The sequence below is a fragment of the Topomyia yanbarensis genome, chromosome 3, assembly GCF_030247195.1.
Source record: "Topomyia yanbarensis strain Yona2022 chromosome 3, ASM3024719v1, whole genome shotgun sequence".
Taxonomy (NCBI): Eukaryota; Metazoa; Arthropoda; class Insecta; order Diptera; family Culicidae; genus Topomyia; species Topomyia yanbarensis.
Window position 1 is genome coordinate 82,440,976 of NC_080672.1, and position 24,725 is coordinate 82,465,700.

General features: G+C 38.7%; 2 protein-coding genes across 5 annotated transcripts in view; one reads left to right on the forward strand and one right to left on the reverse strand.

Moving 5' to 3' along the window:
- The window catches only part of LOC131691805 (ornithine aminotransferase, mitochondrial), a 36,556-nt gene extending 23,960 nt beyond the window's left edge, over window positions 1-12,596 (forward strand). For 2 of the 4 annotated variants that reach the window (XM_058978463.1, XM_058978464.1), the window contains 2 exons: window positions 3,097-3,394; window positions 11,514-12,596. In XM_058978463.1, the coding sequence (XP_058834446.1) occupies window positions 3,097-3,394; window positions 11,514-12,501 (1,286 nt within the window). In that variant the 3' untranslated portion in view covers window positions 12,502-12,596. The other 2 variants (XM_058978465.1, XM_058978466.1) reach the window with 2 other exon arrangements.
- LOC131687027 (phospholipase A1-like) lies at window positions 12,518-16,063 on the reverse strand. Its single transcript, XM_058971061.1, has 3 exons — window positions 16,060-16,063; window positions 15,601-15,804; window positions 12,518-13,947 (listed from the first exon to the last, which is right to left on the reverse strand). The coding sequence occupies exons 1-3, from the start codon at window positions 16,061-16,063 to the stop codon at window positions 12,869-12,871; spliced, it is 1,287 nt and encodes a 428-aa protein (XP_058827044.1). The 3' UTR covers window positions 12,518-12,868.
- Window positions 16,064-24,725: the final 8,662 nt, after the last annotated feature.

Below are 24,725 nucleotides of genomic sequence, written 5' to 3' on the forward strand. Positions count from 1 at the left end.
TCCATCTTTCCGAAAATCTTCCAAGTCTTTTGCATTCAAAAGGACTTTTTTTTTGCAAAAACCGTATTAATTGCGAAATCCGCGTAAAAAAACCACGCAAAAAAACCTGCGTGTACTATTTCCAATGGAACAGAATCTCCTAAAAAGAAAAATGCAAGTATTTTTATAATGAATTTGATGATTTTGAGCATACGCAACGAAACATGCAAATAAAGTCGTACTTTGGAACGATTTTGTCAAAAATATTGAACAAATACTAACTATGCTATGGAGGCGTATAAACTTTTTTTTACATACTGTATTTACAAAATACCCACAACTTTGTTAAGCTATTGCTATAAGCCCTGCAATTCCTAGTTTTTGAAGTAGAAGTGGAACAGTATGATTTCCTAGCGATAATGGTACTAAATTATCTTAAAACGTCTGGGACAATTTAATTTCTCAAAAATCCAGGAAATACCTCTGAGAGCATAGAAACAGTAGACTAAAAACTTCATTTCCTATCATGAGACTTGCAGCCTACAAAACAAAACCCGTATGAACCTACCCTGGTCTCCCCTACTCAAACGATGTCCTGTTGTGAAAAGGAGAAATTGTTTTCGAACAAGCGAAGAACAACTAGCAACCTACGCTCAGTTTTATGTTTTCATTTCTGAGGCTCAATTGAATCGACAAACTGATACGTTTCCTGGTGAACTCATCATTGAACTAATTAGTTGTGACACCCTTGAAGTAAGAGCTGGGATCCGTATAATAAAAGATTTGCAACTATCAGTGCACATCTCAGTCAGTTGTTAAAAGTGGATTAGGTCGCTTCTATCATTTTTTAATCAACATTATTGTTGCAGTTTAAATAGTTCATTTATTGTTCTAGGTTAGAAACATTTAAGAAGATAAGGAAAAGTCCTCGGGTACCTCTTCCTATGATTATGATTTGTTTAGTAATCTTTTGTTATAAGAATTTCAAGCCTATAAGTATTTTTCCGAGCGAAAGGAAGCGGTCATTAACTTTAATCTACCAAAATGGTTAAAACTTCGTGAACACAACCAAAACGCACATTTCAGAGCTGGGTGCACCTTGGTGTGCACTTTTGTTTCTTTTGCGCATTGTCGATCAGATCAGATATTTTCTTCAACAAGGCAGGCGGAGAAAGTGATAACCACGCGAATCGGTGCAGTGTGTCGAGTGTGTGTCAGTAATGTGCGATTTAAAAATAACTTCACTTCTTTTTTTTTGCACAGTCCGGTTGATTAAATTTTGCTGACCGTGACTGCTGACGTTCGCTCTGCTGGGGAACTGATCGTAAACATGCCGCGTCGCTGTCGACGCAGAACGTTGCAAACTCGTGCGAGAAGAGTGTGTTGTTGTGTGTCATTCCAATCATCGATAGTCTGCGGAATCTTCCATTCATAAACCTCTTTAGGGCATGTTTTTATTTCGCTGATAGTGTGGCGTTGGTTTCTTTGGCAATGACTCGCCTGTTTTTGTTTGTATTTGCTTTGTTCTATATTGTGCATGTTAATCTGTACTGATCGCGAGTTCAACATACTCTATTTAGCAGTCTGAAATTAGGTATTCCGCATAATTTCTATTCGTGCACTGAAATTCCATTATTCGCACTAGTACCGTTTCTAGATTTTTAAGCCAATTTATTTTTCACATATTCTGAATCTACTGGATGCTAGAATTTTTTCAGAGATCTGGGGGTAATCCAGACCAATTCGGTGTAAACCTTTTACTGGAAACGAATGGTCACCTAAAATTTGCGAACCGACGTTCCTCTTTAGTTGTCAAAACATTGAGCATGTGCCAGTGATAATAAACAAAATTGCTGTCAATGTTTAAATCTCCGAAGTAAGACATTCGTCACAGAGATAAGCTGTTTCAAGCGCAGACTACTTAGAAATGATTTATTCGCCTTTGTATGATCACTAACAAATTGGCGCAAGAGAGCACAAGACCTAAATTAGAAAAGTTGGATTTTAATGTTTCGTGTTCCCCTCGTCAGTAACTGACACCAACTTGCTGCCATTTATATCCAAACTAACACCAAAATTGTCACCAGTTAAACACTAAATCTAAACAGTTCACATAACACCTGGTAAACGCCTAAAGCAATTCACTGGTACCGGGTGATGTCTCGGGTAGCCAAACACAGAAGCTCTGAGTTGCTGACGAGTATAAACCAACGAACAGTATTTGGAATGAGAGCCAAACGCCTACGAGTATGCAACATTTTTTTCCGAAAAAAATCGATAAACCCACTATTCTAAGATTGGTGTGAGGGCCTCATGCGCAAATTGGTTTGGTTGGGCTCTCATTCCAAAATACTTCGTTTTCCTACACAGCAAAAAAAATCATGTAACTTTACGCCTTGCCAGATGCACATAAAAGGAGCGTCCCAATTCACATAAATTTACATTTTATTACATGTAAAAATGTGAGATGTTCGGCTTTTTCTAGGTCATTCAGTCTGAGTTTTACATCTGAAGAGTCACAATATTCAATTTTACATTTCATAGCATGTAAAATTCTATTATCTGATAGAAAAATGCGTCGCTGCGTTATTTACGTCAAATGTAATTTTCATTTTTTCTAAGAGTGTATACTCGTCAACGACCCAGAGCTTCCGGGTTCGGCTAATCGAGACATCACTCGATACTAGCCAGTTACTTTAGGCGTTTACACGTATTGTGTGAACTGTTTGGATTTATAGTCTAATTGGCGCAAATTTTAGTGTTAGTTTGGATGTATCATCTAACTGGCAGCAAGCTTGAGCCAGTTACTGACGAGTGGAACACGAAACATTCAAATAATCATTATGCTAACCGTTCAATAGTACCAATAAGCTATGTTTTGTTTATGGTATTTTCCTATGAAATTAATTTAAAGATATGCAGTCGAACGTAGTTGAAATTGTGAGAAGTCTATCAAAGTTCCGTAAGGGAATAAAGTACCAAGTCTATCGAAGTTCCGTAAGGGAATAAAGTACCAATGCATTCAAGTTGTTTCCTCTACCCTGTAGCTTAGTATTTCTTTCACCGGCAGTACCGATAAAAACAGTCTAATAACTTCATTCCCTCTCCCCTCCACAGCCAAAATGTCCAGCACCATGACAGTAGCGAAGACAAAGCTGTCGGTCGGGCTGAAAAACTCCCCTCACGGACTGGCATCGCAGGCCGTATTCGATAGGGAGGACAAATTTGGAGCACACAACTATCACCCGATTCCGGTTGCGCTGTCACGTGCTGACGGCGTGTACGTGTGGGACGTCGAGGGAAAGCGGTACTACGATTTTCTCAGTGCCTACTCGGCAGTCAATCAGGGCCACTGCCATCCGAAGATCGTGCAGGCACTAACGGAACAGGCACAGGTGCTGGCGTTGACATCGAGGTAAGAAGTCTAGATAAACTTTTTTAAAGTTTTTGCTTGAAATCGTGTTTTATAATGGAACTTGTTGAGATTTTGGCCGCTTGGTGTAACTTTGGACATTCGAAACGAAATAAAGCGAAAATCTGATGAACAATTTGATTGCCTACAACATTGTAAAAAATTCGAAATCGATTTAGATTTGAGAAATTTTGTAAAATTTTAACAAGATAATGCCAGAGTTAGTTTTGCACGGCCTCCGATAGCATAGCGCGGCCGTGACTGATACAGTGAAATCTTATTATACAATAGTATAGTTCACCACACACCTGGCCATATCCTTACGATTAACATCGATTACAGAGCAGTGGGATCAAGGCGGCGAAGTTCACAAGCGCAAAAATTGAGAAAAAATTACGGCGCATCCAAAGGAAATTGTGATGTTACCACCAGAGGTGGTGTAAAAAATTCTTTATTCCCCCCTTCACTCCCCTATTACGTAACAAATTCGTTAAATATTTTTTTCTTCAGTGAAAATATGATACGTAACGTTCTGGTTTACTCCCCCTTTCCTCCGACATGTCATTTTGTTATGCCCCCTCACCCTAAAAGCGAAATAGACCCAATTAGTCGAAAACATATTAGCTATAGGATTCCTTTTTCACGCCTCCAGTTATTCGCGTAGTAGGAGACCCGACTCTGCAACGGTATACTACAGAAACTGCAAGTTCCTGTCATCCTTCTACTGTAAAATAAGTGAAGAGGATGAAGTGTGCCTATTGCCAACACAATCGTGATTGACTTATACCCATCTTAGACCTACAGAGCGCGAAGTAGAACAGTTGATAAAAGTGAAGTTTGAGCTTACGAAAGTGTCACACATACAACTACATCGTACGCCTAACGTTGTAGTAATAACGTCCAATAGTTTAACCAGGGCAGAAAGTTTCGTAGTGAAGAACATGATAAAACACGATGTCCAATATGACGATATTAAAACCAAAATCTCTGTGTATATGGACAATAATTTGGCTGAAATTCATCTGCACGATTTGGCATCGCGCAGTAGCATAGATTGAAGGGTGTCACGATCCAAAATTGGCCAAACAAAAATTTGTAAATTTATCAAACTTTTTATTAAAAAATCAACTCATTTTGCTTTTGCCAGTTCAATTCAAACAAATGCTAGTTGCCTTTCGTTTGACTTCTTCCATCAAGTTTTGCACAGTCTCTTTGATCATTTCCCTCCACGCAGCACGCCAGTTTGCCTTGAACTGCATCCCGCTGACGTGTCTTCTTTCGTGTCTTCTTGAAGGTCCATCTGACAATTGCCCCATATTTTTCTATTGGGCGGAGTTCTGGCGTGTTGGGAGGGTTCACTACCAGGACGTTGGCATACCTTTCCATGGCCTTTTTTTTAGTAATGGCAAGATGCCAAATCCGGCTAAAAGCGAACGGAACAATTGTGCTGCTTTGGGAATGGCAACAGACGTTTTTCTAGGCACCCCTACATATAAATTTCCTGGTTGATGATCACGGTTGCGATGTAAATGTCGCTCTTCAAGCCACAGAAACAGGTGGCCTGCCACACGAAATATTTCTTTGAGAACTTTTATAGCTTAATGTATTCTGCCTTCCCTCTCTAAGTCGATGTATAATATTACTGTTTAAAGTCTACCCTGGCATAGGTTTCAACATCCTGTACCACGCAATCAAACTTGGTTGACTTGTTTTTCTTATCGTCACAATGTGAAACCACCACCTTCTTGTAAGTCTGGCTTGTTTTTTAGCTCGATGCGCAATACTTGCAACATTTCAAACGGAGAGGTTAGGGTTCAGCTTGAAACAGCTGGCCACTCGTTTCGATGCTCTTGCGACCTTCGGCTTGCGATTTCCCCCGATTCGGTCTTCCTGGAGGTCGACATCCGTTTTCCGAACACTTTTATTACGTTGGTAATAGTTCATTTGCTGTATCGATTTTGTTGGTTATTTTCGGCAAATTCAAGACTAATGCTGATTTCGGTTTTAGATCAGAGTCGCCCTAGGTTCGCTCTAATATTTACAAAACCCATACAAAAGTGACAGCTCAGAGCGAACCTAAAGCGACTCGATTCTAAAAACGAAATCAGCATAAGAGCCGATTACTTCACCCTCACTTAACTTTTAAACCAGGTTCACCAGTACGTTTAAACCTGGCTTAAGCGCTAAGCGAGGGCGAAGAAATCGTCCCTAAGAGAAACGAAAGCAATGAAATTGAAAGATGGATAGGTATTCTAGAGCGAATCAGTTATAAACTTAGAACGGAATAACTGATTCGCTCTAGAATACCTATCCGTTTTTCAATTTTATTGCATTCTTTAGTCTTAAATTTGCCGAAAGTAGCCTACAAAATCGATACAGTAGAACCTTGCGGCAATTAAAACTTAGTGACAGTAGTTGATTTGGCCACATACAGGGTGTTTTATTCATGGTTAAGAATCTCTCGAGGAGTGATAGACTGCCATATTTGGAGAAAAAAATTGTTCTACACATACCATCAAATCTCAACCGTTACAGAGTTATTGAACTTTTTGTGTAAAAAACTTATTTGTCTTAAAATATCTCTAATTTTAAAAGTATACTTTGTATTTTAAATGTTTCAGTTCCATTCGAAAGGTGAGAAAATTACATATTGAATGGTGTTCTCATATCTTTTAAGTAATTAGTTTTAATTACCTTTTAGCTGTAAAGTAGTTAAAAGTTAGTGTTTTTGAGGAGGTTTTTGCTAAGTTTCTCGAAATAATGAAGTATGATTATAGCAATATCCATTATCTAAAAGTTGGGTTTTAGGACGATTCATAATTTGTTCTTGGACGTCATATTTCTATCTCTTCTCATTTCTTTGTAATTTCATTACTATACTTTTCCTGTAACCGACTTGCAAGTGCTTAAACGACTCTAATCTAAAAAATATGCTTTATATCGTTATTTACAAGATTTCATTGGAAAGCTGAGAAAATGTCCTATCAGTGTATGTACAAATATCTTTTAGTTAAGTGTACTAAATGAATTTTTACTAACGAAATAACTCAAAATTTGTGTTTTTTGGAGAGTTTTTTAATTATTCTAATTATTAATCAACAAAATTTATCGTTACTATTGTTCATTTGATGCCCCTTAATGTTCTCTATAACTTTTTATTACACACTTTGTCTATATCTCTTTTCATTTTGCTGCTATTTGATAGTTAACACAGCATGAGCTCGCCACAAATGTAGTGGGTTCGAAATCGCTATTTTTGCATATGAAACGATGTGTTAAAAACGATTTTGCGTCGAAACCAAAAGAGATAATTGAATGGAGTCAAAAAAAGAACTGTAGAACTTGCTGAGATGCATTATTTCCATGATAATAATAGTGATGTTTATTATTTACTATTTTAAGAAAATTAACGAAAATGCTAATAATAGCACTAACTTTAAACTAATTTACTTTTAAAAATATACTAAATTCACTTAACTTAAAGGTATTAATACATTTTTCACTGTAAAATTTTCCTGGCTTTCGAATAAAAAGAAAAAAAAAGTACAATAAGTGCCATAATTTTTCAATTACAGCTGGTACTAGTGAAAATGAGATAAAAATATCCAAGTTGAGTAACCCAAAATCATGAAAATAAGAAAAGGTAAACGTATCATGTCAAAGAACGAATTAAGCAGCTCATCAAGACTAACAATCTGAATTATTAAAATGATGAGCTTAACTATTAGGATTTTCAAGAAATGAACGAAAAATCGTTTAAAATTGTTTAATTTTCAATAAATTACTTTTAAAAGGCTACTTAAACTCATTGGCTGAAACATGTGAGGGCATCACTCAATGCGAAATTTTCTCACATTTCTCAATGAAACTAAAACATTTAAAATACAAAATATACTTTTCAAGTTAGAGGTATTTTAAGACAAATAAGCTTTTTACACTAAAAGTCCAATAAATATGTAACGGTTGAGATTTGATGGTATGTGTAGAACAATTTTTTTCTCCAAATATGGCAGTCTATCACCCCCCGAGAGATTCTTAACCATGAACCAAACACCCTGTATAACAATTTCGTCAATTCGGCGTGCCACTACTTCGGATTATCGCGAAACGCGAGCAAGACTTTGCTGTTGCTCCTCTTGCTTCAATGCCATTTTCACAACTGATGACCGAATGTCAAAATCAAATAGTAGGCTTGATACTACACAAATACAAATTTAATATGAGGAGTGTGTAGGTTTTTTTCAAAGCACAACGACAAAAAAGCGCTAAGATGTAGAGAACTCTAGTTAGAGTGTGGCCATGAGAAAGAAGAAGACATATGACGTATCCAAACAAGCATGAAATTTGACATATACACAATAGAAATGTCAAATTTCATGCTCGTTTGGATACGTCATGTCTCTTCTTCTTCCTCATGGACACACTAGAGTCCTCTACTAAGATGAAGTTAATCTACTTTTGGTCGTTACACCCTTTAAGCTTGCAGTATCGCCTACGACCATAAAACAATCTAAAAAACGAACCGGCTGTCAACTTGTAATAAGGTTGATCCAAACCGCGACGACGAAGAAACCAGGTCGGACAAAGTGCAATCCTGGAAGCTGCATCCGACAATGCTGACGAAGTTCGTGGCGACGAAACCACTACCGAGACAGACATATGGGAGGAATTTTATACAGCATACGGAAGAGAAAACTGGCACAAACATTCTCAAATTTCTGAAACTGTCAAAAGATTTTATCACTTAGAAATTTCTAGTTTGGCAGGCTCCCTAAACCTGTAGCTTTTATAGCGATATTTTTCTTGCAACCTTGACCGTGAACTACGAAATTTTCGTGAAAGAAACGAACCAGAACGGAACCCGAAGAAGACTCAAAAATGTTGGAAACAAGAAGCAGCTTACTGCAAGCTGGCATTTTGAGACAGTAAATTGGACGAGGTAACAGTAGAGTATCTAAAGACAGGAAGTAAGCGAAAGGCCCGACAATTCAGATTTGGTCAACCGGAAGCTCAACTGAATATTTTTTTGTATTTTATGCTAATACTCACCGATATTGGTAATTGATCTTGGAAATCAATAATCTGCGATGAATTGTTCGTGCAAATATTATCAAAGTTATACTAAAAACTTTGTATAAGCAGTGTATTTCGAATTATTAACGAAAATTGGGAACTTCGCTGCAAACCGTAGACATCATATCTAGCCTTAATTTTCTTCACACACCAAAGATTTTAGACATCGGGTTAGCTTCCTTGTGATCTACTGGCTACGTGCATATCATGCATTATCAGCAAAACAAATATGAATTTCTTTCAGTTATTTATACTGACGATATATCAAGCAACCTAACATCTCCGTGCATTTTGTGTACACAATAGACACATCGGAATTTGATGTTCGTAGGTACAAAGCGTAGTCTGAACATAACTATGGGCAGTGCTAAACAGTGTAGTTATCAGAATCATTTCGTTTACGGTCGTTGTGAAGAGAAACATCAGTAAGTAGTTTTTGGAACACAGCTAGAACAATACGAAATTGTAACATCTGTAATTAAATTAGTGGATTTAACCAGGAAAGGGCACAGATTATGTCCCTACGCAGATAGTCATTCGTGATACTCCCACATGCAACGACTCTATCAATTCGCCATTGACAATGATGGAAATTTCGTTTACACTTCCGTCTGAAGCAATATTCCTCCCTAAGGAGAAAATTGGTTGTGCGTAAAGGGCAAAAACTCTGACTGACCTTGCGACAAGACGCTTGTTTATGTGATTCGACGGGTTTCTTGAGTAGAATATTGTCTTGTGAGACACGTGAAAGTAATTGCCATCCCGAGCAAACGAAAAGCCCATAATACCCCCATGGTCATGGTATAATTTCACTGCATGGTGGTTTGATACTGTTTTAAGCGGGGTCAATCCATGTAAACGCCATCGCCATGGTTCAGTAAATCCCATATAAAAACCATATTTTGGTGTATTTATGGAATATTGAGCACATTTGATGGTTGTGGAACTTGGCACGGACCATATTCATGGTCCTTCCAAGGGGTTGTATGGTGTCTGAATCCATGAGAATTTGCTCGGGATTGTAAAACCGAGAAGTCTCAGATCACAACTCGTATCGTCTGATTCCAATGCTAGCCTGCTAGTCCGACTCTATTTCCAATGCTGTTCTCTCAAAAAATCTTTCTTAATGTAGGACTCACATTACTGGAAACGTATTTATTATTTATACATCGCATTCGGTAACTAAATCCTAAATTAAATGGGAGATCTTGAATCAATTTCGGGATCTTTTGGTTCATTTACCCCTTCCATATGAAGTTATGAATTCATTGATAATTTAAAATTTGGAATGGCTTGTCCAGCTTCAATCACAAACCAGATTAATGGCGGAGTATTTTAAATACATGTCTTAAAAAGTCATATATAATAAAATCCTCAGGGCGGCATGACTGAATCCTCTAGTGATATGGAGGAACTAGAACTAGAAACCTTCTAGAACTGACCTATACACTCAAAATTGCGGATCGCGCAACGTAAATATGCAATCGGTTACACGACTATAAAAACGAATTTATACACGCGGTACACACATACCCACGCGATCAAACCTGTTAGCATACAAATGCTCAAGCTCTGCGTGATAATACAATATTGGTCACAAACAAGAATGTGATCTCGCAAGCATAACATCGCCACTGTGCATAGGTGAACTTTTTTGACACCTACTAAGTAATAAACGCGATCTCAAGTAGGATTATACAAACGCGCGTTCTCAAGCGATCATGAATCCGTCATGGTCGTAGGTCCTAGCAGCATAGGTTCATTTCAGTACAACTATTCTCAAAAAAATCGCTATATACACTAGGCTACAAGTTTCAGGCCGACATGACATGATCTGGAACTTTTTTGATATGAGGGAGATATGAGAGCATCAAATTCACGGTCAGCGCAATCATTCAAGAAGTCACGCGAATGTGCGAATAGCTACACTGTTATTAAATAACATTAATACATGCGAAGTTAAGTACACTCTAACACATGTGACATACAAACGCTCACTTGATGAAATGCATTAACATGCAAACACTCGAGACCTTTGCGATCATCCATGCACACCTACGCCCATGATCTCGAAAACCCCTCGGTGATTAAGTGAACGTTGTGGCACTTATAAATCTACAAACTCCAACGGTGATTCTGACAGAGAGCCCTTCCGATAACCAAGCTCTACAGTTCCAGTCGGATCAATCTGTAAAAAAATAGTTTGTTATTTTCACAACACCAACACCTGCATCTTTTTGGACTCTGCATCCTTTTAGCTGTTTCAGATCTGCTTATTGTTGATCTGTCACTGTGACGGTACACCGAATTCATCAAGTGGTTGTATTTTAATGGTACATGGGAAACCTATTATCCCTCTATCTTGAATTTATCTTCGATAACACTAGAAAAGGTGTACTGATTGATCCCCAGTGCAATGCAGTGAAAAACGCAGCTTCACCGCCAAGAAAGATGGTTTCAACACGCAGCAGTGAAATGTGTCAATTAGATCATTCGTCCCGTGGGAGTGGATACAAGTAAAGTTTATTGTCATTTTAAAACCAGGAAACCGGCCTCCGATCATAACCCGTATCGTCCGCTTGCAATACTATCCTGCATCGAAGCATCGTGCAACTTGGTCCCACATGCATAGAAGCAATGAAGACAACTAAAAATATGTTAAAACCAAATCATCCGATCAAATCTGAATCAATCAATCTTTATCTGAGTTTTAGTGTGATTCGCCTGTCTCCCTGTTTGACAATAAGGGGAGGCACAAAAAGTCGCTCTTCAAGGTGCATCTCTTCGGGCTTTGATCTGGAACTTTTCCATTTGCAATCATTGTGTGGATGATCTGTAAATTGCAGTGCTTGTGCGCTGGTCTAAAGACCCCTAAAATATTCGCAAGTAAATACCGTCACGTTGATTGATATAAAAGCTATCAAAGTCTAATTCTGTCAGATCCAAGATACATCAGAGCGACAAGTATAATTTCAACAAAGTTTATTGCCTATTTCATCCCATTACAAGTGAAGTCACTGACAGCACTAAAAACTATATATCTTTTCAGAGCATTCTACTCCAACATCCTGGGTGAGTACGAGGAGTACATCACCGGCCTGTTCGGCTACGACAAAGTGTTGCCCATGAACACCGGTGTCGAAGGGGGTGAAACTGCGTGCAAACTTGCACGCAAGTGGGCATACAAGGTGAAGAAAGTGCGCAACAACCAAGCGAAGATCGTTTTCGCCGAAGGAAATTTCTGGGGACGCACACTGGCGGCCGTTTCCTCCTCGAGTGATCCTAGCAGCTACGACGGGTTCGGACCATTCATGCCGGGTTTCGAACTGGTTCCATATAACGATACCGATGCACTGGAGAAAGCCTTGCAGGATCCGAACGTTTGTGCCTTCATGGTAGAACCGATTCAAGGTGAGGCCGGTGTCGTCGTGCCAGATGATGGTTATCTCAGGAAGGTCCGTGAACTGTGCACCAAATACAACGTGCTGTTCATCGCCGATGAGGTTCAAACAGGATTAGCCAGAACTGGCCGCTTACTGGCAGTAGACCACGAAGATGTCAAACCGGATATCTTGATTCTGGGAAAAGCACTTTCCGGTGGAATGTATCCAGTCTCGGCAGTGTTGGCCAATGATGAGGTAATGCTGTGCATTAAACCTGGCGAGCATGGTTCGACCTACGGGGGAAACCCGCTCGGTTGCAAAGTGGCAATGGCCGCGCTTCAAGTTCTGATCGACGAGAAACTGGCGGAAAATGCCGAAAGAATGGGCCACAAACTACGTGCCTCCCTTGCTGACCTTCCAAAGGACGTCGTTTCGACCGTACGAGGAAAAGGTCTACTAAATGCTATCGTAATCAGCTCCGGCGTCGACGCGTGGGACGTCTGTCTCCGATTGAAAGACAATGGACTGATAGCGAAGCCCACCCACGGTGACATAATCCGTTTTGCGCCTCCACTGACCATCAATGAGCAACAGTTGGAGGAATGTTTGAATATTATCAAGAGTACGCTTATGTCATTCGCCCATGGAGAGTGAGTAGTGAGCGGTGTCGTAAAAGTAAGTGTATTTTATTTTTTAACTGTGTATCACGCTATCTCAATACATTTTTCTATTTATCTTTTTGTCATAAACATTGATGGATATAATTTTGGTTCGTTGATGACTTCCTTCTATCGTATATAAAATAAGTTATCGATGGTGGTTAGTAATGAACAAGGAACTAACGAGTTCGAAAAAACAACGCCAAAACAATATGAACGGCTATCCTAGCATGTATTCTAGTCTTTCGTGACTACTTTCTAAACGCCATTGTTTCAAATTATCTAACTTTACCAGTTAAACCGGAGACATTACAATGATGGTCCTGATATATTTTGGCAATTTCACAAGTAACTCATAAAACCTAACTTCCACTATTTCGCAAAAATGGTGCCGTATCCGCCGTCAGCACATAATAGACTCCACCAGGTTTCTTATTTAGCCTCCTCAGTTCGACTCCCCCAAGCGTTGCTTGACCCAGCGAGCATTCAGCATGCAAATTGTCCACGTCCGCGCATCGATTGGCGGAATAGTTCTTCGCTCTCAACGATTCCTTGAAGTAGATAACCGATCTTTCGTGGCTACAAGTAAGACTCCAACCACATCCTGGCTGCGATGTCCCTCCATTTGGATAAAAGTCCGCTTTTCCGATATTTTTGAAAAATCCTAGTGCTTTGCCGTTCGTATGAATTACTTCGACATACTCAGCATCATTCGCGGAGAGGCGTTCCATAGGCTTTTTAAAGCGGAACAAGGGCGATGCCGGGTCAAGTCCAATAATGAAAGCAACTTTACGATTGGTTTGTTTTCCCGCCAATCCAGCAACGTGCGCTCCCAAACTATGCCCAATTATTCCGATCTGTTCCGGGCCTTGTCCGAACTCCATCAACTTATTTATCACGGCAGCGACTAATTCAGCGACTTTCGGTACTCGATACCTTGCCACCGGATACAGCAAGGTTTTGGCACCCTTTTCCCAATCGACCGCAATCACATTGAAATTTCCTTGCTCCAGAAACTCCGTCGCCAGCGGTTCAATCACCTCCGATTCAGCACTACCCAACCAACCATGAATGAGAATTTTCGTCGGCAGAGCCATCTTGAAACCGTGATGATCTGGCAAAAACTGAATCTCGTCGAAACTCAACTCCACCGACTGGTAGTTATTTGACCGAGCGTAGAACCGGAACTTGACATACTCGGCTGCATCGTATTTGTTGCTTTCCTTGCGACTGTCGTGAACCCACATCCGCGATACGACTTCAAATTCCCCCGTTTTGCTCGGCAACCGAACATAGTCCTGGTACTCGTTCCGCGGTATAGCGAGCTGTGGTACGTGCGAATCGCCATCGCTATCCCGCTCGTATTCCATGTCGTCCGTGTCCAGCTCGAACCGGCTGGTCAGCGAGTTATCATCCTCCGGGAAGACAATCGGGGCGTCTCCTGAAATGAAAGGCCTCATATTAATTTAATCTGCTGGATTCTCTCGTTGTCCTAAACGAGAGATTTTGTGATATTATCCACCCATTTTTTTCATTCTGAACGATTGAAAAAAATTAATTTCGTTGTTCTTCTGGGGTCCCATCCCGAAATTTTTTAGTTAATGAAGAAGTTTTGAATTAGTTTCAAACTCAAAATCATTGCAATCCAAATTTAACCTCCAAAACTGATTTTAATTGAATCAGTCTCTTACATATTACGAATTGTACATCGTTCCTTTCAAAATCGAAATTTCAGACCCCCTCCGCAATTTTTTTCTGGATCCGCCCCTGCATGATATTAATGGACATACACATACACACAGAAATTGTTCAAATTTGTCGAGCTGAGTCGATCAGTATAAAAGATTCGGCCATCCTAAAAAAAACTCTAGAAAGAGAACTGCGGAGACTCCATTTTGGATCAATTGGATTCGGGTTTAGCTGCCAAAAAACGAATCCAATCGAACACTTCTCGACAAACATATGATTACGGCCTAAAAGCCAACTGTCAAAATCCACTTTGAATGGAAATTCCGGACAAACCGTTACTAGCCGAACACAGTTCATAACAGTTTATGAAAGAAAAAATATTTTTCTTTTGGTTACTATAAACGTCTCTGATTGGCGCGTAACGGTTTGTCCGGAATTTCCATTCAAAGTGGATTTTGACAGTTGGCTTTTAGGCCGTAATCATATGTTTATCGAGACTTCTATCCTTATAACATTGGACGTGTTGCCATACAATGCCGGGGCACACGTTGCCAAAAACGCTGTTTTTCTTTCCGCAGATCTCTTCTAGAATTTTTCTAGGCTATCCTCGAATTCTTGATCGTTTTTTACATATTTCTTATATAAGAAACGTAAATCAATAAGTGATATTCCGGCGTTCACCAATCTCCTTTCCTCACCATTACTGAATGCATAATAAATCGTAGAAAGACGTCACAACGTAAATAACTTATACAAGCTTTGATGTGGAGTTTCCACAGTTTCAATCCCCCGTTAAATGCACAACTTCCATCGCATTGAGGCAGTTTTGAAAAAGATTACCCTTGACATGTGACCCCTGATTGTGATTGGTGCAACGCAACGCTCAATCAAGTGCTCAATTGAAACTCAATTGACAGATAGACCGACATGTTTTTTTTCAAACACTCATATTGAAACATTTTTTTTTTCAATATGTGAGGGTCCCTGCAATCGATTAGTGGTAAGAAAGTGGGTAATTCAGTTAATAAAAAAAATGTAGCTTCGCCAAAAATCCTTATATAGGAAGGTCCTAGCATGCGTCAAAATGAAAACTGCCTCTATGCTAATATGTGTGATAGTTGTTTCGGTGAATGGTGCCGTCTTCGTCATTAATACCACGTTTTATAGGCTGCCTCTGCTCACTACCACTAAGAGTGTTGACGCCTGCTATGACCTGGGACTTTGAGGTACGTCTATGAATTTAAAAAGGCAGATAGTGATGAAAGGCTTACGTTTATATATAGAGTGAACAAAGCACTCTTTTGTTTACAAAAAGTTACGCTTATGTGCGAATATCCGTTGTTAAGTTTAGTGAGACACGCAGATGCAGATTATTTGAAATTCGTATTACCCTAAACATTCTTACCTGCGGTCACAAGTAACGTTAGTGCTGAAAAGACTACACACTTGATAATGAACGTAGCATCCATTCCAAGCAGTACGAAGCACATAGATCCAGCCAACACGATGCTCCTGAGTAAACTAGAGCTGCTGCGCTGCGATTGGACAATGTTTACATTGCGAGGATCAACTAGTCGCCTCACTTCCCGAGCGATTACGTTAGGGCGAACTGCAGTGGAAAAAGTACTAGAATTTTTCAATTTAGGCATGTATTTTGATTAAGCTTTTTGTATTGTTTAGAAATTAGGTCATTAAGCCATATGCTGTTTTTATTTTTTTCCGATGCAGCTTAAGTTTCGCTTTTTAGCACGCAAAATAACAAATAAAAAATATTTTATTAAATTGTATTATTACGACCACACCTTCCATTGAATTACCATGATCCCTATCCCTTTGCTCGAATAACATTGTCAAAAATACTAACCCATGTGGCTAAATTCACCGTCAAGGAAGATCGATAGTGTGATAGTAATAAAGGAGGTGTTTACATTTTCTTAAAAAATCAATTGAAAATTATTCAATTGATCGATAAATGTATTTAACAGCGCCAGGTGGGGAGCCATCGCCGCAACGCTGTCCAGAATGAGGATCCTCCAACTAGATGATGTTTGCATGTATGCCGCCTCATTGATAAACCACTCTTTAATGTTCGCCATGAAATGGTTTGAATATCTCCTTCTTTTCAGATTCGCTGAGGGGGGTTGGCGTTCTTGGGGTTTACTGGGATCTTCAAACGCTCCATGTCCATCATTGTCCTTTGGATTGACCGCAAGTTGCGAATTCTGGGGAAGCTTCTATCAATACTGAACAGAAATCCGACATAATCATGAGCAGGATATTGTAAAACAACTGGAAAGGATTTTGTCAGTGTTTTAAGAGAGACCCGTATAAATAAATATCATACCAGAAATCTTTGGAACCATTCCCAAACCATTCATATAATACTCACCATATTGGAAATACTACTGATATATTCCACCATTTTAATTCAACTATTATACAGCCATACTTATTTAGTTACCATTTCCAATATCTTCCACGTATCCTATATTGGAGATTTGTACTTTTGCGCAGGAAGTTAATATTGCTCTTTGATATACGTATATCTGTTTACGCTGCTCCAAAAACCTGTAGCTTAACATGATCAAAAATCCTCGTTTTATAATATTGCGGTAGTAGCTCAATTGGATAAAGCGACAGTCCATTTAGTGTCAACGAAGCTCTCTTCAGAAGATAACGTGTAAAAAAATAAAACTAAATCAATCTATAGAATTGAAAAGATGAAAGGGAAGTTTTTTTTTCTCCACATAATAATTTATGCATCGCTAGATCTAAAATATGCATGTCACCATAATCTGTATAGTTCTTGAATTGTATGTTGTCCAAATGTATATTGAAAACAGTACATTTTGCTATGGTGACTGTTCTTAACGACCCGTTGTTTGTATGGTCGAGTATGGAAAAACGATACTGGTTAAGTTTGATATTGTACCAGGCAATGGTAACTCTATTGTTGAACGAACCATATTGAAAACGGGTTTGAGATGTTTAATGCAATGGTTGGCATATGGTACACATTTATGCGGGGAATCTATCAGTATCCCGAAAAAGATTTCACCAAAGTCCAGGGACCATGTCATTAGAATCCTAAAGGGTGTATGGAATAAAATAGCATTACAAGAAAAGGTTCGTCAAAATTCAATCATTCAACTGATTTTTGTATAACTTTCCCGATTTTTAATAAAAGTATCAGAAACCGACTCCAGAATTAGTCTAAATTCTTGTTGGAAGAAAGAAGGGAGGTTGAATAGCCCACACCTCCTTCCTACCAACTGAAGTCTAAGCAGACCTGGAATATAAAGAAAGTCCTTAAAGTTGTATAACCTGCACTGATAAAAATGTAAATGTTATATCTATTAAGGGTGGGGGGGTGTGTTAAGGATTTCACCGCAAATAAATCAGTTTTTTTTGTCATTTTTTTTAGAAAGATGGGTGAAGTGAATTGATCGAAACTTTTGTACATTATACTACATCATTTCAATAACATTCTATGATTTTTTCATGCAAAAATATCTACAAGCGACTTGGTGATAAAGCTTTTTGTGGAGCGTCTCTGGAAAAACAGGATTTGCGGTGTTCATTCAAAAACTACTTGACCGATTTATTTCAAACTTTGCATACCCATTCTATGTAAAAAATGCCTAACCCCTACGTTGAGTTTTCGAGAAAATTTTTCAATTAAGGGTTTTTTTACTAATAAAATGGCGGAATCGCTGTTTTTCAAGAAAAATTTCAGCGTCTAGGCCTGCGTTGATGATTTTTTTACTTTTGGTGCATTCTCAACAGAAACATCAAACAGAAGCGCCATCCAGTGGTGAGAGCGGTCAAATCTGAAGGAGTCACTCATTCTAAAAGTGTAAAATAAACCACATATTTTCGGGATTTTCTTCGTGCGTTTCAGGTCTTTATTATTTGTCTTTGCCTTGACCTTCAATGAAATGACACATGTTGTTGCTGGAGACAAAGTGAAAGTGAAACACTAGCACTGAACTGCACCAATACCACATTGCGAACATGATGAAATTGAACGAGTGTATCATCATATCTGCCAATATCAAGCGGTTAGTCGCTTAGAACAATGCGCCATACATACTATTTCAGATACGATAACATGATATAAGTAAACAATCCACAGTAACACGCAATCATTTCACACACTACCACAATGTGTGTGAACACACTTCATAGGCGATCACGCTGTTTCGTGTAGAGGAACAAACCTATTTTCTCCTGTAACAAATCCCTGTCAAAAAAATGCGGACGAACATGGTCAGGCGATTTAAAAAGTTTGACGTTTGACTCAACTCGCCTGTGCTAATTGCCCCTCGGAACAAATGCAATTTGCGAATGTGATTTAAAGGCAATTTCAATACTTAGACAAATTTTCTGGCGGGTGAAATGGACTTTGTTGTTTTTCGCGTTTTTCAAACATGGCGGTTCATGTTTGGCTTAAGCTTAAAATTGTTTTTTGAACAATTGGTGTGTTCTCCCTTGTACTTTGTTTGTCTAGTGCACTTCATTTAGCCAAAGAATGTGGGAAATTGTGGAATCGTGTGTAAGAATAGTGGAACAAGATCTTTGACCTAAAGTCTTAATGAACGTCAGATTGTGGTAAGTTTTGGAGTGCAATACCAATTTCACCATTGATTCTTCCTATAATTTGGTGGTAATTGCTAGATACTGGTAAGTATATGTGAGTAGATAATGAATCCGAAAATAAGTATTATTTTTAATTTTCATAGAAGGCAATTAAGAGCGATTAAAAGGCGCGTTCCGTGGGCGATTTAAGGGCGGGTTGGGCGTCAAAAAAATGACGGCGGCAAATCGCCCAAATGTTGCATTTGAAATAGCCTCCTAATTGTCAGCAATTTACTGGCTAATTGAAGGGTAATTAGCGCATCCGAGTTGGCAAATAGCCCCCTGTTAGCCAGCAACTTGCCCTTTTTGACTGGGATGTTCCACTTCCCGCACAGGCGGGCGTAATCCATGGGCCCTATTCTCACAGTCACGTCACCTAGTGACGGGACGCGTCACCGAAAAAAGCGATTCTCAAAGTCACTTAAGTGACTGAAGTCTCCCAAAGTGACAATTGTCACGCAACAGTAGCGATTCTTAGTCACTTTTTGTGACGCTAGTCACCGTGACTCGCAAAAAAGTGACGTGATTTTTTTTTTGCGAATATCGGAAATGCTGTCGGAAAAATGCGGATTAGGCAGTTGATACTTGTAGAACATATTATAATACCCATATTGATTGGGTTATAGCGAATTTCGCTGAATTCAAAATGGCGTCAAAAATCAATTTCTGGCACCTACTCGTCAAGTCCACTCCGAAAATACCCATATTGTTTAGGTGCAGGCTATAAGGAATTGTCCAGACCCGTCTCTTCCATCTTTCCGAAAATCTAAGTCTTTTGCATTTAAAAGGACTTAGAATATTTTTGTAAAAACCGCGTTAATTGGAAAATCGCGTAAAAAAAGCTCATCAAAAAACCGCGTAAAAAACCTGAGTGTACTTGTATTCAGTGGAGCAAATTTTCATTTTCAACTGCCAACTTTCAGTTCCTTCAAACCCAACCATGATTCAAATTCAAAGCCCTCCCTCAATCATTCACTTTCAGGTTGGCGGGATTTTCATGACTGCATCGTACGTCGTCATTTCAAATTGATGCTTTTTTCATTCACCGACCAAAACTATCCACTTTAGGTTAAATATTTACATGTTTTGCGTTTTCAAGCTTACATGAACAGTAAGAAGTATGTTCAGAGTAGTTTTGCTTGATAAACCTTGTCAATACCTCAGTAGAGAGATATTCACAGGGTTGAAATTGAAAATGAATGGAAACTGATTGAGCAGGTCGGCTGTTTGAATGAACGATGCGCACCAATAACTGCGAATTGAATATAGTACGGTATGATTTGAGATTTGTTCCTCCTTCAAGTTCAAAACAACCCGTTGAAAATTTGCAGCTCTGTTTGTATTTATGATATTTATGAACGTAATGGTTGAGTTTGACATTTCGAGTTCCCGTGAGTTACTTATTGGCGAATCCATAATGAACCAAAAAATAAACGTTAGAGGCAAGGCCCTAGTCAAGGTCCCAGTCTATATGAAAGACAATGCAGTCAACGTTAAACTACACGATTTGTCTTCTGGTACACCCGGTAGTGCAATTCGCACATTCATGTCGAAATATAGCGAAGTGTTTTCCATTCAAAATAACGTTTGGCGGAATTTCTTTCCCGGCATTTCCAACGGCATTCGGATGGTGAGAATGCAACTAAAACGCCCTATACCATGAACCCTGGAACATGGCACCCTCTATGCACAGACAACACTGTGCAAATAACCACCACCAAACTGCCACGTGTCAGTTCTGTGAACATGGATAAAAAACCGTGCGGGGAAACCCCTAAGGCCGATGACATGCTGAAGCGGAAAGCGAAGCGTTCGCGAACGCATCTGAGCACTTTACATAGTGTTTTGCCGCGTTCGCCGACGCACAGTTTCTAAGCTTTTTTATACGATAACAAATGATGAAAGATGGTTTTTCATGGTTTTATACAATTTATGACCAAAATATGAAAATATTAAACCTCTTTGCAGTGTGATGCAAAGCTGAAAATAAACAAATTCCACGAGCATTATTATTTTTCAATGTAAACGTGTTTTTTAGAGTAATCTAGTTTGAGGAAACCTCGCATTGAGATTTAGTCTGTTTCAACTGTTTTCATAAATTAAACATTTTATTTCAAGTTCCTATGTTTATTTTGCTTTTCTGGTTTTCTTATACTAGAAAAAAATATTCAAGTTCGGTAATTTCGGTAATAGATCTCTATCCAAGTGATTATCGTATTCCATCTGGATTATTCACGTTAGCACTTGCAATCCGGAGACAAGGAACTGGAATGAGAAGATTGCATAATTTGTTTGATGCTTAGCTTACGTTTCCAAGGCAACTGTGTACGATACGTTTCATATAACAAGGTTAATGGAAGTTATATTTCACACTCTTTTATATGGCTATCGTGGTCATAATAGCTCAATTTGGTTAATGGACGCAATCTAGCAAAAAATAATGTGGGGGACTCAATCAAATTATTCTTGTCATATACGCTTGAGCTTGTGCGACCACCCTTGGCTGGTACTCCGTTATCAATCTGGACTAACTGAAGTTGCACAGGGAATAAGTAGATAATTATGCATGGGAGTAGCGAAACATCTTTCAATGTGCAACTCCTGGTAATCCTAAATTGTTTATTGATCAATACTGGCGCCGTCCAGGCCCTAACGTAGATCGCGGGAGGAAAGTGAATGAATGATTAGTCCGATACTTGCTTTTGCTAGAGACCGCACTACTGCGCACTCCACAAGTATCACGGGAGGAGGATATTTGTTAGTAAGAAAAGAAGTTGGATACTACTTCTTCTTTACCGACGCCAGAGAGGTCACTTCACTTCTGGACTAGATATCGATCCATCAACTCATGGACCGGGGACCAACCGCTTTACTTCCCTTCCGAAGGAAGACGTCACCACAGATTTTTTCACTTCAGAAAAATCGCAATGACCTTGGCTAGAATTGAACTCAGGCCGACAGAAATGAGTGGCGGTCACGCTTACCACTCAACCACCGGCGCCGTCTCAAATTATTCTTTTCATATAAGATCATTTAAATAGCCCCAACACTGATTTTTTGATTGTATTCTCTTAAGTTTGAGCAAAAAACACGACATTTTCAAACAGCTGTAAAAAACCGAATGGGATTATTGGGAATATTTTCTTCGTGGAACAATGAGAGGATACTCCAAATAATCTTCTCCTTTTAACAGATTTACCCGACATTGCCCGACAAGGTACTTTTTTTACTAACGAATATGTGGAAAATTGATAAATGTGAGCCCTTTTATAAAACCTACCCAAAAATGACAAGGTAAAATTGACCCCAATTGGTTGTAGTTACTGGAGTTTGCTATGAAAAGCACGTCTTTGATTTATATATTGACTTTGGGTAATTAGTTTTTGAGCAATCTGAAAAAATTAGGGATAATGGCTTTCAAGCTAATAAAATGTGTAAAAAAATCACTAATTTCAAATAATTGCATACAAAAATTATCAAACGAAAACGCTTTTTTTAAGGCAAAACGTTAGAGTATGTTTCGAAGAACAATTTAAGCTGAAAATATGGACAACTAAACAAAAGCGATATTTTTTCCATTTTGGCCAGGATTTGAATTTTGTTACGCCTCTGTGCGACGCCTTGCTCCGTTTTTGCTATGACCGGATTATGCGTACTACACGCACACTGTATAGGGACAGTTCAAACGTATTGGCTTCGCTTACCGCTACCGTATCGTACACCGCGTACGCATGTCATCGGTCTAAGAAAAAAAAATATCACCTACAACCAACAAAACCATCCCTACTTCAATGCCCATAGCCAAAACACAAACAATGGTCCAACCAGTAGCGACGGTTAAACAACAAACATGTATTGAATCCACAACGCCTATATCTAGTACTCCGGTAGCAACAAACATTACCACCGAACAAAATACAGACAACAAGGAGGAAAGCTTCACGACCATAGCCAGCAAAACGAAGAAGTATAACAAAACTATCGACCGTAACCTTCAAGACAACAGCAGCGATTATACTATGGACGAAAGCGACGATCAAGGTATGAGATTGAATGACCCTCAAGCGTTGCCTGGCGACGCCGCTAGTGCTCCACCACTTAGGAAAATAATCTCTACTCGTAAATTGCGCGCGAAGGATTCAATGAAAACATTTAATATTTGTTTTCAAGTAAATATGTAAAAGACCCATGGCTCCGTCAAGCTCACGCAATGAGCCGTGTCAATACACAGTTTATAATGCTGACACATATAGGGTATGTGTGCGCGTGATAACATTAGAATTTCTTCATTACATAGATTTTAAATATTTGAAGCAAATATAATTGAAGTTCGGATTTTTATCAGTGTAGGACTACCACGGATACATTCCGAAAAACTATGTGTGGGGGATTACCATTACGAATACCTAATATCCACACGGAAAATCAATTCCGTAATTGGTCACTGCACAGAGACTTCATGCATTCAATGTGACAGGTGGTGGTCTTGTTGATTACATTTTGAACTTAGAAATTATTCGTATTTTCAAAATGATATATTGGGAAGCATTTGAAATATATTGGGAATAATGTTTTTAGAAGTATAAATGTTCTCTAGAACGCCTTACAATTAAATTGTGCCTTTCTCTACTGTGGGAAAATGTATATGAAAGATTACTATTTGTTTGTTATTGATTATTATTATTTGTTTATCAATTACTTCTAGTGTTCTCTAAATCGGTAAGTAGTTTTGCGGCAAAATTTGTTGGGAATTAATTATTAGCACTAAGCTTATTTTAATGGAAGTCCAAACTGTAAACAACAGGACCAGAACTTGTCAAATTTGTGAGGTTAAGGCATTTCATACAAGGGTCAATGGCGATGATGAAGCGCTCAAACAATCTTTACAACTCCGTGGGTAGATTATTCCCTCGCTAGTAGTTCTCGTTGATAACGGGTGAAATGAAGTGTATTATCGTTACAGTTGAAACCTGTAAAATCCAGCCAGCGACAATGGTTTTTTTTCTCTTGCTCAGTGCTGATCCATGACGTCGGAAGTAGTGCGCTTTATAGCGCATCATTGTACGAATAAAAAGCGCACTACTTCCGTCGTGATTCCATTGTTTAGAAGCCGAGAAAATATAATTGTGGCTGGCTGGATTTTCCAGTTTTGAACTGCAACAAGAATATATTATCAATGCGCAAAGCATATGTGTACCTCTGTGTACTTGACTCGTTTCGTTTCTATTGGACCTAGACTAGAAGAGACCGTTTCAAACAAGTGGTACAGTCAATTTCTATCACTATCACTTACCTTTGTTTACAAACACTACGGACTAAGCAGGCAGCAGGGTTGTAGACGAAATTCGCGCCAACTCGAACAACACTATCAGATTTTAATTAAACTTTCTGTACATGAGAACTTTGTCACATAAAGCCACTTTCCATACTTCGTTTTTTACAAAAATGATCTGGACTGTCTTTTGAAAAGGGTCAAACTTTTTTTACCAATTTTTTTTTCAAATCGCTATAATCTAAAAATGACAAATCCTACAAAAAATGTTGTAGGAGTGATTTTTACAAAATTATTCAAATTTTTCAATAAAAATATAGAAAAAATTCATCATCGACTCCTACACTGAAAAAAATCGATTTTAAAAATTTTAAGTCGATTACCAAAAAACATTCATTGATCATTCATCATCATTGATTTGGATGAAATTTTGTTCTAAGATTGGTAATTATGTTCCCGAACTACCGTCAAAAATTCAAGTCTGGCACATTCAAGGAAAAAAAGTTATTTGAAAGAAACTTTAAGGTTATCTGTTATGATTTTTCAGATAAAGTACTCAAAAGCTCCCATATTTTCTCCAGAAAATACAAAAAGTGCTTTCCATGCTCTATCAAACGGAA